Raw genomic sequence first — 13,608 nt, forward strand, 5'->3', positions numbered from 1 at the left:
GGCAGGGGCAGGGGCAGGGGCAGGGGCAGGGGCAGGGGCAGGGGCAGTGGGCTCAGCACAGATATGAGCAGATGATATGGGAAATGAGAAGGGGCACAAAGAACTCACAATGTACTAGCATGATGGTTGATTGGAGGAAGAGACATTGCTTGAGTTGTAAATCAAAGCCGTCACTCATTTTAGTTGGTACAGGAATCTATCACCAGTTCCTGGAGCTGGTGGCCTTTCCTGAATGCTAGTGGTTGAACATGAGAGGCAAACACTCTACCACCAAACTGCATCCTCAGCCAGGCTCCATGACTTTAAGGCCGAATGTTTTTGTTTTTATAGTTTGAGGAGCCATAGATTCTATCTCTCATGAAATAAAATAGAGACATGGTATATACCTCCTAGGGTGATTATAAAGATTAAATGAAATGATCTAGGTAATATTGCAGCACACAGTACTTAAAGGCAACTTTTAGCAAACATTTTGTAAATATTTTTATGTACTTTCAGTAATTAATTTGGGTAATGCTATGTAGTTTTTAATGTAGTTTTACCAATGAGACAACAGCTTAGAGGTGTTAAATACCTTAAGTCTTTGAAGCCAGACCCTGGCCTCAATTTGTGTCTAACCACTGAAGTTTCTCCTTTGGCTCATGAAAAAATTTTTCTAGTCACCCTGAGGGCTCATACTCTAAAACCATAATCATTTGAGCTATTTGACATTGATAAAGAAGTAAAGGAATCATGTTGATGGTGCTTGTTATATGGACTGGCTGCATCTCACACCCTTGGCATCTTGTTCAAAGAATGAAGTGCTCACAACTAGCAACGTAGTGATGGATTTTGTTTATAAGCATGGTGCAGGGTACCTTGCATGAGAACAGCAGGCTCTCGGCATGATTGCTCAAGAGCTCCAAGTTACTTCTCATGGTTTCCTTTTACAAGTTCAAGAAGGCAGTTTGCTAGAGGCAGGGTTTGGTGATTTCTACTCTCATAACTGTTGATTGACAGGGAGAAATCTGGGCCTTGTGTGCAGACATGGGTCTTGCATCACACAGCTTCAATCACGCTCATGTGGTCACGCATAATCCCCTAAAAATTCATTCTGAGAACACAGTTTGCCTGACTGTGTCTACAACCAAAATAAGTTTGGTTCATTTTTAGTTCCAGGATGCATTGCTAGGGTAGAGAGACCAACTGCTTTGTGGGGAAAGGTATGTGTTCAGCTCCAGTCATGATGGGGCTAGCCTGTCCTTGTAAACTGCCTGCCTTAGTAGTTTAGTCAAACCTTTCAGTACTATATCAACCTTTAATGGGGGTATGATACATATTCTTTGTTTATTTCTGACAAAGCACGCTTTAACCAGCAGGAAAGTGTATACAAGTTTCTCTTTTGCTTTAGTTTTGAATCTTAAAATTGATGGAGAGTCTTATATCTCCTTTTAGGCGGGCCACCCGAGCTGTGACCCCAGAAGCAGTTGCCTGTCAGTTGAGCAACTGGTCAGAATGGACAGATTGTTTTCCATGTCAGGACAAAAAGGTAAGTCACCTAGGAGCATCTCAGGGCATTGCCCATCTGATTTGTGCATTAGGCATACATAGGAAATAAGCAGTGGGGACTATAACTCTAGGGCTCTGGGGAGAAACTAGGTCTGAATATAGGTGTTTGGAAACCTCAGGTACCTGGGTGGCAGTGAGGCTTGTCTGCCTCTCTTGTTTTTGTTTATAAGACATCATGAGATACGGCTAATGAAAGTGTCTGCATTGTGACACAGGAAAATAGCCACCATGACACAGATACACTGAAGCTGCATGGAGTTTTCTAGGCAACATTAGTCCTCTGATGAGAATCATCTGGAAGAACTGCTAGATGGCTTACAGATAAAGAGCCAAGATGACTCTTGATATGTATTAGTCTCCCAAGTCAATAATAATACATTTCTACAAATATGATAACTTTACATAACAGACATTTGTCCTCTGGGTCCTGGAGGCCAGAGAAAGGCAATGGAGGTGTGAGTACTGTCAGTCTCCTTCTCGAGATTCCAGGGGAATGTGTGCTTTGCCTCATCTACTGATGCTGGCTGCCAACAGTCCTTGGCCTATGACTGCATCTCTGCCCTCTGTCTCAGACACATTGCTTCCTTTTCTATGTATCTTCTCTCCTCTGTGTCTGCCTGAGATCTCCCTGTATAGCATTCCTTTTAAAAAGCATGACAACATTCTGGGCTACTGAGAAAACTCAGAGTAATCACAAAACCTTTAATATTTTCAGCAGAATGTTTTACAAATAGGGGGAAATTAAAATCTTTTACAGAAGGAGTTATACCCTTTGGTGGCTGTTACTTAACCTACTAAGCCTTCCTTTTTCTCATTTGTTTTTGTTTAGGTAGCAGATTGCACAGGGGATCCTCTTACAGTTTATATAAAAATTGAATTGCTTCCTTAAATACTTAGAAAGATATATGTGTCTATAAAGTAATCCTTAAGAAATTAGATCCTGTTAATTATTTAACTAAAAGACCATTTTTGTTTCATTTATTAATATGGCTCACCCTCTCAAATGTCCTCAAATAAAGATGAGAATTTCTGGAAAGAAACATTAGCTATTACACAGAAAAGGAAATTATGCTTTCATGACATAAACCACAGACAACAGCACAGAGAACTCCCCCAGGGAGTATTGACAGTTGCCTTCCTACAACCCACTGCCTCCATTATTTGATGGCAGCCTAGTAAACAGAGGACGGACAGAAATGAACCTAGAGGCGTACGCCATTGTTCCAAGCGCAGACACTACAGGAAGGATGGTGATGGCATTAATAGTCACCATTTATCAAGTGCTTTCCATGTCCCAGGCACTGCAGTAATGCCTGCATTACTACTGTAATGCTTTACATAAACACACTGTCTAGTTTGGCTTTCACAGACAAATGGAGGATAGGAGCCATTGTCCACTGTCAGGAGGTTGAACACTGAGAAAGGTGGGGCTGAGACTTAAATCTGGGCAAACTCTTAGATTCAAGAAGCAACTCATAAATGTTCAAATCTCTGCTTTCTGACTTATTAACATTCTTGGAGGAAGGACTTTTGCTAAGCCAAGGTCAAAGACAGATGATGCAGGGCTTAGAACTTGATTGCTAGTCAGTCCATGGATGCTTTCCATGCGCTATACTTTATATTATTACATATTTTATCTCAACTGGACTGTAAACTTCTAGAAGGCAGCCATGAGACCTCACATTTCTCTCTTTTTCTTTTGTTTTGTTTTGTTTTTTTTTTTTTTGCTTTTGTTTTTCGAGACAGGGTTTCTCTGTGTAGTCCTGGCTGTTCTGGAACTCACTCTGTAGACCAGGCTAGCCTCGAACTCTCGAACTCAGAGATCCGCCTGCCTCTGCCTCCCAAGTGCTGGGATTAAAGGCGTGCACCACCACCACCCGGCTCTCACATTTCTCTTAATGTCCTAGTTTTTGGACTGCGTCTACACCATTATCTGACCTCTATACATTTTCCACAAAGCCTTTATCATGAAACTCTAGACCCCAAAATTGGCATGGATTTAAATCCTTCCTGACCTTATATCAACAAGTCCTTATTCACCTGTAGTCAAGGCTAGAGTTGGGGATTGAACAATGTCTTCTTTTTAATCTCCATATTTCCCTACATTGTAGGTATGTAGTTACTTAATGCCCATAATTTCTAGAAATGTCACTTTCCCTGAAGCAGAATCAATAGAGATAACTATTATTGGCTCAGGTTGTCAAGAACGATCCCTGAAGCAGTTATTGCAAATGGGCAGCTCTATCCATCTTCCTCTGTGACTGGAGGGAAGAAGGAGACTCTCCCTATCTGGATCAAGTAAAGAGGAGATGCCGTGGCCAGAAAAAAAAAAATCTGCAAAGGCAAAACAGCAATGGCCTCTAAAAGTGTACCCAAATGTGATGTCACCTAAGGCTGTCCTTTCTTCATTTCTTATCACTGCTTCATCTCAATCTGTGAATTCCTCACAGAGATGGTAGGCAAGGTAGGCAAATAGGCAGGTGCTAAGTCATTGTCTTATTTGACAAGTGCTAAGGAAGACAGAGGAACTAAAGAGTACATGATCAAGTCAGGGAAGGCTGTCCAGAGGAGGGAAGCCATGAACATGGAAAGATAAACACTTGTAACTGGTTGAATATGGGAAACTATATAAGATGTAAGAGGACCTTTAGAATGTGCACATCCCAGCCTTTCATTTGATACTTTGCATCCCTATTCAGAATTCCAGCTGACGATTGTGCCACCTTTGTCTGAACACCACGGTACATGCTCATGTGTCCCCTTATAAGACAGCTCTGAAGGCAGCTTTCAATCATCAAACAGTTATTCCTTATGTTGAGCTGAGACCTGCCTACATGGATCTTGGTTGATTGATTGACAAGACTCTGTCTGGTTCACAATCTGATTTTAGTATCGACACCGGAGTCTCTTGCAGCCAAGCAAGTTCGGAGGAACCATCTGCAGTGGTGATATCTGGGATGAGGCCAGCTGTTACAGCCCCACACCTTGTCTAAGGCAAGCACAGTGTGGACAGGATTTCCAGTGTAGAGAGACAGGTGAGTAGCATGCCAATACAACAACAGCTGCACTAGTCAAACATACTATGCAAAGTAAGTACTTGGGTGTTGGTTACAGTGTCTACTCCTAACTACTAGAGGTTCAAGAAAGAGCCCAGCAATCTGCATTTTAAATCAAGCTAGCAACCCATGTAATTTTAAAAGTATATTTTTTAAAAGTTATGTGTATGTATGTGTAGGAGGGTGGCACATGTATGTATTAGTCCATATAGGCCAGAAAAGGGCATCAGATCCTCTGGAGTTGGAGTTACAGTCTCTCCGATATAAGTCACCACCTGATATGGGTACTCAGAACTGAATTCAGGCCCTATGCAAGAGCAACACACATATTTTTAACTGCTGAGCTAGCCCTTATAGTTTTGATTCATTTATATATTTTTGATTAATTTAGGAAAAGTACAACTCATAGCAATTAATAGATTACATTTATTAAACAAATACTTACTGGTACATATTATGCTCCAGGCAGTGTACCATCTGCATTTAACATGCAAATTAAAAACAATGTACATAACCTTGAGGTATTCTTAATTTGTCTGGAAGAGAGACATACAAGAGGTCAATTATAGTATCATGGGATATCCATTGAGTTGTGTGCAATTCTCTAGCAGGGAGTACTCAAATATGTTTTTTGAATTCAGGAAAGTCCTTAAAATGGCATTTGAGTTGAGATTTGGAAAATGCATGTGCAAAAATGAGAATTCAGGGACTTATAATCTTCCCAGAATCTTTGTAGCATGAAGGCTTTAGAAACAGATAGGTTGGGTGATGAGCCCCCAAGATAACATGGAATTAGGTGGGCTACAGGGTTCAGATTGTGACATTTGGAAGGACAGGAACCCTTGGCAGATATAGAGGAAGAGTGTGGCATGGGCAGACCGACATATCAGAAGATGACTGGTGGATTTGATGTGGATGCTGGATTTGAGCAAGAGAGATGGGTGAGGATGAGCTAAGGGATACAGCACACGACTAGAGAACTCAAGAGGATGGAAGAGGCAGTGTAATCAGAGAGAACAGGACATATAGGAGGACAAAAGTAGGCCAGCCCCATGACTAGCCAACTGTGTTGAGGAATACAGTCTAGGAAGCTTTCTCAGCCTTGTATCGCTCAGGTCGCTGCCTGAAACGCCACCTGGTATGTAATGGAGATAAGGACTGCCTCGATGGCTCTGATGAGGATGACTGTGATGATGCCAGAGTCACTGAGGATGATTGCCAACAGTATGAACCAATCCCAGGATCAGAAAGGGCAGCCTTGGGGTAAGTTACCACTTTGTGGATGTTCAAGAGTGACAAATAGTTCCTCTCTCATTACGGACATGAGGCAGAATAGATCTGTTCTGGAAGGTCCCTTTAAAGGATTCCTGGAAGTAGCTCTTGTCTCTTGTGGGAGCTTGAATGGTCCTGGTAATGTGACATCACCCACACTATCTTTTTCTGCCTGAGGGTCCTCCTTCCCTGTATACTGTTCCTCTTCTCTCAGCCCAATTTCATTTTCAAGGCTGTTGTCTTCCACAAAGTCTTCCTAGATATCCCCTAGGAAAGCTTTCCCCAGATGCATCTGACCTTTCCAACAGCCCTGCTCATGTTGCACTCTGGACAAGCTAACCGTAAAGAAAATGGCCTTCAGGGTGAGACAGAACCTTGACCCTCCACCTTGTTGTTCGATTCACTTCTCAGACCACAATTCTTCTGTTGAGCTGAAATTAGCCTCCATTCTAATTTATCTTTACCATATATTTTATATTCAGGATCAATTGCCCATATGCCTCACACTCAATATTCCTGAGCATTAATCAATTTTGTATGTTCTTTCTAGAATGTCTTCATTCATATCCAAACATGGTTGACTTCTTGTCTAGTGTTGTGAACTGAACTGTGGTCCTCAACAACTAAGTCAGAACCCTAAGCACCTAAAGTGATTACATTTGCATATAGGGATTTGAGGAAGTAATTCAGGTTGAATTATCCATAAGAACTGGCATCCACAGAAAAGGAAAAAGAGATACTGTACTCTATGTTCACAACTTTACAGATAAGAATCTACATAAGGACATGAAAAGTGCATCTGTCTACATGCACAAAAACTCTCACTGAAAATCACCTCAAGAAAAAAAAAACTTGATTTTGTCTCTAAAACTAAAGAAAAAAAATTGATTTCTGATGTTTAAGGCACCAATCTGATATTTTTAGAGCACCCCAAATATACCATTAATAGGATTGCAGAGCATGGTTTCTGGGAAATCTAGGCAGTGTCTCTCATCTTCTCTTGGCTATGCCTGGACAACCATAGCTCCTCCTACAGTTACAGAGATCCTCTGTTGCTATCCCAAACATACAACTGTTTTAGGGTTTTATTGCTTTGAAGAGACACCCTCACCAGAGCAACTCTTATAAAGGAAGTGAGGGGCTGGCTTATAGTTTCAGAGGTTTAGTCCATTATCATCATGACAGAAAGCATGGCAGTATGGAAGCAGACACAGTGCTGGAGAGGTAGCTGAGAGTTCTACATCTGGATCTGCAGGCAGCAGAAAGAGACAGTAAGCTACTAGACCTGCCTTGAGCTTCTGAAACCTCAAAGATCACCTTCAGTGACATACTTCCTTCAACAAGGTCACACTTACTCCAAGACCACACCTATAATAATGCTACTTCCTATGAGTCTATGGTGGCCATTTTCATATGGACCATAACAACAACCATCAGGGATGGAGACAACTATTGTGGCCATCTGTGGAGGTCCAGAACTCTTAGTCATTTCAGTCTTCCCATGTCCCAGTCCAAGGGCTAGCTCATGGCAATAGTTTGGTGTTGCTAGATTCCTGCTACTCTGTCTTTGCCTTTGGCCTTGTCCTCTAACTGGGATATCAGCTCCTTGAAGACAGACTGCTTAGGACTCTCTCCATATCCTCTGCTTTTTGTCAGAGTATGCCCTGTACTCACTTCTCACTGACTCCAGGCTGCCTTGAACCACATAAGTACAAGCAGCTACCTCTTTGCAAAGATGATTTGGTGAGGTAGTAATTGTCGTAAATGACCAGGTCAGGTGACAGCCCACCCTGGGACATTGTGAACTCTCTGTCAGGAAGCTCTCATTCACAAGGCTTCATTGCTCTTGAGATCACATCCCATTCACCAGATGGGTTTGGATCCTGTACACTCCTGTAGACTCATATGTGCAATGCCAAGCACAATGCTTTTCTTCAAACCAAATGTTTCTTTTCATTAGGATAGCCATAGCAAAATACCCTACCTTGGTGGGTAAAACAACAAATGTACTTGGATACAGCTCTGGAAACTAGAAGTCTGAATATACAAGTCAGCAGGGCTGGTTTCTTCTGAGGGCATTCTCCTGGACTCACAGGTGGCTATCATCTCCCTGGGTTTTTCAGTCTCATGAGTGTCTCTCTCCTAACTTTAACTTTATTCCCTGGGATAAGGCCTTACTGTAGTGTCTTTAAGTCAATTACTTCTTTAAAGGATCTGTCTTCAGTTGAAGTCACATTTTGTGATTCTGAGACTCAGAACATCCACCTATGAGAATTTAGAGACAAATTTAGGCCTCAACACAATCAAAGGGAATTCTTGTTGATTTAGAAAGTGGCTGTGGTGAACAGAGTTGAAGTAGGGAATGTAGCTGTAAAAAAAAAAATCTCCTCTAATTGACAAAAAACTTTGCAGACTACAATGCTGCTCTCGTGTGATTGGATCAGGAGCAGTTCTGATACACTTTTTGAATAGTGTGTTTCTCTCACACTGAATACAGAAACCAGTGAAATGGCCCTATCTTCAACAGACAGTTGACATTTGGATATAATTCTGTACTTTTCTTAGGGATTTTTTTTGATATTTATTCTAATTTAAGAATTTCCTAGTTTCAATTTTTATTTATTGTTAAATACAGTACATACACACACACTATATGTATATGTATATGTATATGTATATGTATATGTATATGTATATGTATATGTATATGTATATGTATATACACACATACACACACACATATATCTGAGGCAAAAACTGTGACTTCATGTGTTCTACCTTCATCCTAGAACCTCATCCTGTGGCTCTTTGTCCCTTCCCTCCCTAGAGATGCCTTTGGTAAGATACAGTGCAGGCATTTCCAGATAATCTTTAAAAATGGATAAATGGATACCACATACTGTCTAGGAAACAAACCTCTATAATTGTGCCTTAATAGGTGCAGGTAGTAGTTATGGAAATTTGATTGTGACATGCATACTGTTAAAACTTTTTTGTTTTTAGTTGAATGTTTTTCATACAACACATTTTGATTATGCTTCTATCTCCTCTGCCAACTCTTCTGAGATCCCCCAACTTCTCACCCATCCAACTTTATGTTCTGCCTTTTTCAAAAACAAGAAAAATAATGGGTTTTGTTAAGCACTTTTAACACTACATGACATTTGAAGACTTTTTTCTTCAAGCACATATTATGCATCTCATTTTTAAAAAGAAATGGAGTACTGCAACAAGGGTTAACGATAGTGTGAAGGCAAATAGCCTGTTGTCTTTATAAATAAAGGTTTTTTAAAATAATTTATTTATTTTTTCAAATCGTAATTCATTCACACAGGGGTTATAAACACAGAAAGGCAGGACCTGAGGAAGGGGATGACACTGGAGTGTGGGTGTTCAGGGGGAATACAGATATCTTTCAGAACAGGGTATTGGCTGGGTGAAGGTTCAGGGGACAGATCACTATGACTCTGCCTATGATTCGCTTGTCCTTATCTAAGTTGGTATTGTCTACCAAGGCTACCTATTTACAAGGTCTATGACTACTCAGGCTAGTAAATTTCTACGAAAGCTGCCTATTTTACAATAGCTTATAGCCATCTGTTTCAATGTTTTTCCACAGAGACCCAAGACTTGGTGTTAGTATACATGTATGACAGGCCTATTGCTGATTTTAGGCCTATGGCTGATTTTAGGCCTTCAGTGTGTGAGCAGGGCTGCCCCTGACATCTCCTCCCTTCTCTAAGTATAGAAGGGCTGTGGTGATTCTAATCTTTCGAAGGTGGGGAAGGAGGCCTGACTGCCAGTAATTGAAGGGGACCTTGTAATGGCTCTGGTCCCCCTGTTGTTGTCCAGTGAGGCATGAGGGCTATACTCATCCTGATGTCTTTTTCCTGGAGAGGGGATACTTTTGACATCAACCCCTATGCAGTCAGGCTTGTCCCTCAGGGAACCCAGAGAGATATTTTTAACTTTTATTTATATTCCCTTGCAGTGCTTAGCCTCACAGCCTAAGCAAGAATTCAGATCGCCAGTCAGAGGAGGTTCTGGGTGACCCCTCTCTGCTTGGTCTAGGGGCGGAAGTTCCCTCTTTTAGGTTGGGTGGAGATGGGTTTTGGGAACACCCTGTATAAAGTAATAACCTCATCTTGAGTCTCATGGTCCTCCATAGCTAACTTATGATAATATATCTGAATAGGTTTTGCTATCAAATTATTTATCTGTATAAATAAAGTTTTATTAGAACATAGTGTTCACTTTAAAATGGCAGAGATAAGTAATAGCAGTTAAGGCCCATATCCTGCAAAACCCAATGTATCTACTACCTTAAAAAATATGTTTTCTGACTTTTTTAATGTAATCATAGAATATTCAATTTAACTATCCTTCACTGAAATATGGTCAGATATTTTCCCAGTGTGTTAGCTACCTTTTCTCATACCTGCAATCAAATTATCTTCAAGAAGTATCTTAGTGGAGGAGCCACTAATTTTGGCTCATGGTTTATGGTACAATCCATCATGAGGGGGTGGAGTCATGGCAATGGGAGTGTCTTACAGACGTGATGGTAACACCATGAGGCTGCTTTCTCATCTCTTGATGGATTAGGAAACAAGAAGATGGACCACATACCTCCAAGTCTGCATCTCATGACTTACTTCCCTGGCCACACCCCCACATAAAAAGTTTCACAACCTCTCAAAAAGGTTCCTTCATCTGAGTACTAATCATTCAAACACAAGTCTATGGAGAACATTTCCCATTCAAGCCATAACTCCCATTTTCCCCTCTTACAAACAGTGCTGCAGTGACTATTCTTGTCCTCATGGTCTTTGTGCAAATGAGTAGATTTCTAAGAGGGTAGAATTCTTACTATGTTTTCATTTCCACTGGAGCCTTTCCAAATGTAGTAGGCTTAATGTTTACATACAATTTTTTTTAGGTCCACTGTTGCTCTAAGTTTTTATTTGGTGTGTATCAGAGGCTGCATTTTTAAACTACAGACAGAAAGATGCTCAGTGGATAGGCAGTTCGAAACTGCAGGAGGGAGATAAAGGCGCAGAACCTAGAATTTCGTGCCAAAAACAACTTGGGGGAGAAATATATTGTGACTATAGATAGGCAAATTATTTCTCCCTTCCTTCCTTCCTTCCTTCCTTCCTTCCTTCCTTCCTTCCTTCCTTCCTTCTCTCCCTCCCTCCCTCCCTTCCTTCTTCCTTTCCTTCTTTTGCTTCAATTTCTGCATTTGCCAAATTGTCATGTAATCTAAAGCTAATGTGTGTTAAACATCTAGCTTAGTATGTATTTAATTTATCATAGCTATTATTACATGACTTTTATTAATAAGAAGAAAGAGATGTAGAAAGGAAGTGGAGACGGTCACTCACATACATTGAATTGATAAGGCATGTCAGGAGCTATGTAATTATCCACTTATTATTTGAGGTAGATTGTAGCCACAGTTTTTCTTTTGTTCCTCTTTTGCCTTTGTGCCTGTCACTGAGTGTATGAACAGTCACATGCCGAAGGTAAGTATCGACTGCCAGGAACACAGGGGATGGGGGGAAGCGCTGACTAGAGCAACTCAAAAGACAACTTTTGAGTTGAGTCTCAAAGGCTACTTAAGAATTTGGGAGACAGAAAGAAGCAATAGTTTTATTATTTTATTACACAAGAGGCTTCTATGTCCAGCCTTAGAACTCTTAATCATTCCTGATGTCTACACTCTGGTGACAAAGTTACAGTTAGTTAGAGTAAGTGGTAGAGCTGGAAATTACCCAGGGGTCTCCCTGATAGTCACACTGTGCACATTTGTCATTCTGGGCTGCCTCAAAGACAGTGAATTTTCTGAGGATTAGAGCCTTACACACATATGCTTATACAAATTCCCTTTTAAGTAGCAGAACCTTTTTCTGAAATAATACTAAAATTAGCAGCAAAGGGTATCTATCATGGTTAATTTTCTATGGCTGTGATTAAAGCAGCATGACCAAGGCAGCTTATAAAACCAAGTGTTTCATTTGGGCTCATGCTTCCTGAGGGTTAGAGTCATGACCTCTCATGGCAGGAAGCATAGCAACAGGCAGGCAGGCATGGTGCTGGAGTGGTAGCTGAAAACTTACAGTTGATCCACAAGAAGGAGAGAGAACTAGGTTGGAATGGTGTGGGCTTTGGAGCCCTCAAATCCCATCCCCAGTGACACACCTCCTCCAACGAGACCACACCTCCTAATAGTTCCTCAAACAGTTCAACAAGGCAGGAACCAAGCATTGTATATCTGAGCCTATGGGACCATTCTCAATCAAACCATGACAGTATCTATTCAGTATAATATATGTCAAGTCTGTGTATACTACTATTACATGGATTACACATAGCTAACTCTAGGGGGATAATACTGTTACTGCTTTTACCAAATGACTCAAGTGGGGCAGAGAGACGAGATGATTTGCCTGTGCTTACACAGCTGTCTGTGGCACTAATTTAACCAGCTTCTGTGCTTGGATTCTTAATAATCCATGCACATTTTCCCCTAACTTAACAGCTAATCAGAACTGCCTCCTAACGACAGTGGCCCCAATGCTCTGACTATTGGCTACCTGGCCCAGGCCCAGTTCACCCAGTCTCTCAGTATTGCCTACTTGAAGGATTCCCCAGGACTTCACCAAACACACTTGGTAAAAACCACCTCTCAACCTACCAACTACAATATGTTCTGGAGCTGTGTGGTTCTCGACCTGTAGGCCCTGACTGCAGCAGGGGTTGCATATGGGATATCCTGCATATCAGCTATTTTCATGATGATTTATAGCCGTAGAAAAATTACAGTTATGAAGTAGCAAAGAAATAATTGTATGGTTGAGGGTCACCACAACAAGAGGAATGGTATTAAAGGATCACAGCGTCAGGGGGGTCGGCAACCAAAGGATCTAGAGGATGGCATGTTGCATTTTCTTTGCCTTTACAAAGATTTTTCCAAGATGCTGCTTTTCCAACTTAGGTACAATATCCTGACTCAACAAGAAGCCCAGAGTGTGTATGATGCTAAGTATTATGGGGGCCAGTGTGAAACTGTGTACAATGGAGACTGGAGAAGGCTGCAGTATGACCCCACCTGTGAGCGGCTTTACTATGGGGACGATGACAAATACTTTCGGAAGCCCTACAACTTCCTTAAGTACCACTTTGAAGTAAGTCTGATGGAGGCGGTATAGGGTGGGATGGAGGAAGGAACCTGCCAGGGGAGATAGCTTGCTCTGAAGGCTTTTATTTTCCATGGGCTTCAGGTGACTGAAGACTCTTTCCTGCATGCTGTACATGTATGCTCGGTGTTGAGGGTCATAAGATGTGAGTGTAGGAGAGCCATAGTATGAACATATCAACCCACCTGCTCAGTCTTGGCTCTGTCTCCAAACCAGTGAAACAGATCATTCCACAATGTGCTCTGTTAGATTCTAACTACAAACATTTGTGAACAACTAACCTGTCATTTCTCCCTGGGCCACTCTCCTAATCTGTGAGGTGGGGGTAGGACACAGATGGGTAGAGTTGTGACATATATCCCCTCTGTGTGCTTCACCAAGAATGGTTTATACCTGTCATTTTCAATTTTTTAAATATGATTTTGCTTTCTATGAAGTGTTCTTGCAGCTGGGCAGTGGTGACACACACGTTTAATCCTAGCACTTGGCAGAGGCAGAGGCAGAGGCAGAGGCAGAGGCAGAGGCAGAGGCAG

General features: G+C 41.4%; 1 protein-coding gene across 2 annotated transcripts in view; it reads left to right on the forward strand.

Annotated features, from left to right (window-relative positions):
* Positions 1-13,608, forward strand: part of C8a (complement C8 alpha chain) — a 55,499-nt gene that overhangs the window by 9,498 nt on the left and 32,393 nt on the right. For both annotated transcript variants that reach the window (XM_028786715.1, XM_028786721.1), the window contains 4 exons: positions 1,435-1,528; positions 4,439-4,583; positions 5,720-5,867; positions 12,874-13,063. In XM_028786715.1, the coding sequence (XP_028642548.1) occupies positions 1,435-1,528; positions 4,439-4,583; positions 5,720-5,867; positions 12,874-13,063 (577 nt within the window). The remainder of the gene's footprint in view (positions 1-1,434; positions 1,529-4,438; positions 4,584-5,719; positions 5,868-12,873; positions 13,064-13,608) is intronic.

This window comes from Grammomys surdaster, unplaced genomic scaffold (assembly GCF_004785775.1).
Source record: "Grammomys surdaster isolate TR1022 unplaced genomic scaffold, NIH_TR_1.0 100, whole genome shotgun sequence".
Lineage (NCBI taxonomy): Eukaryota > Metazoa > Chordata > Mammalia > Rodentia > Muridae > Grammomys > Grammomys surdaster.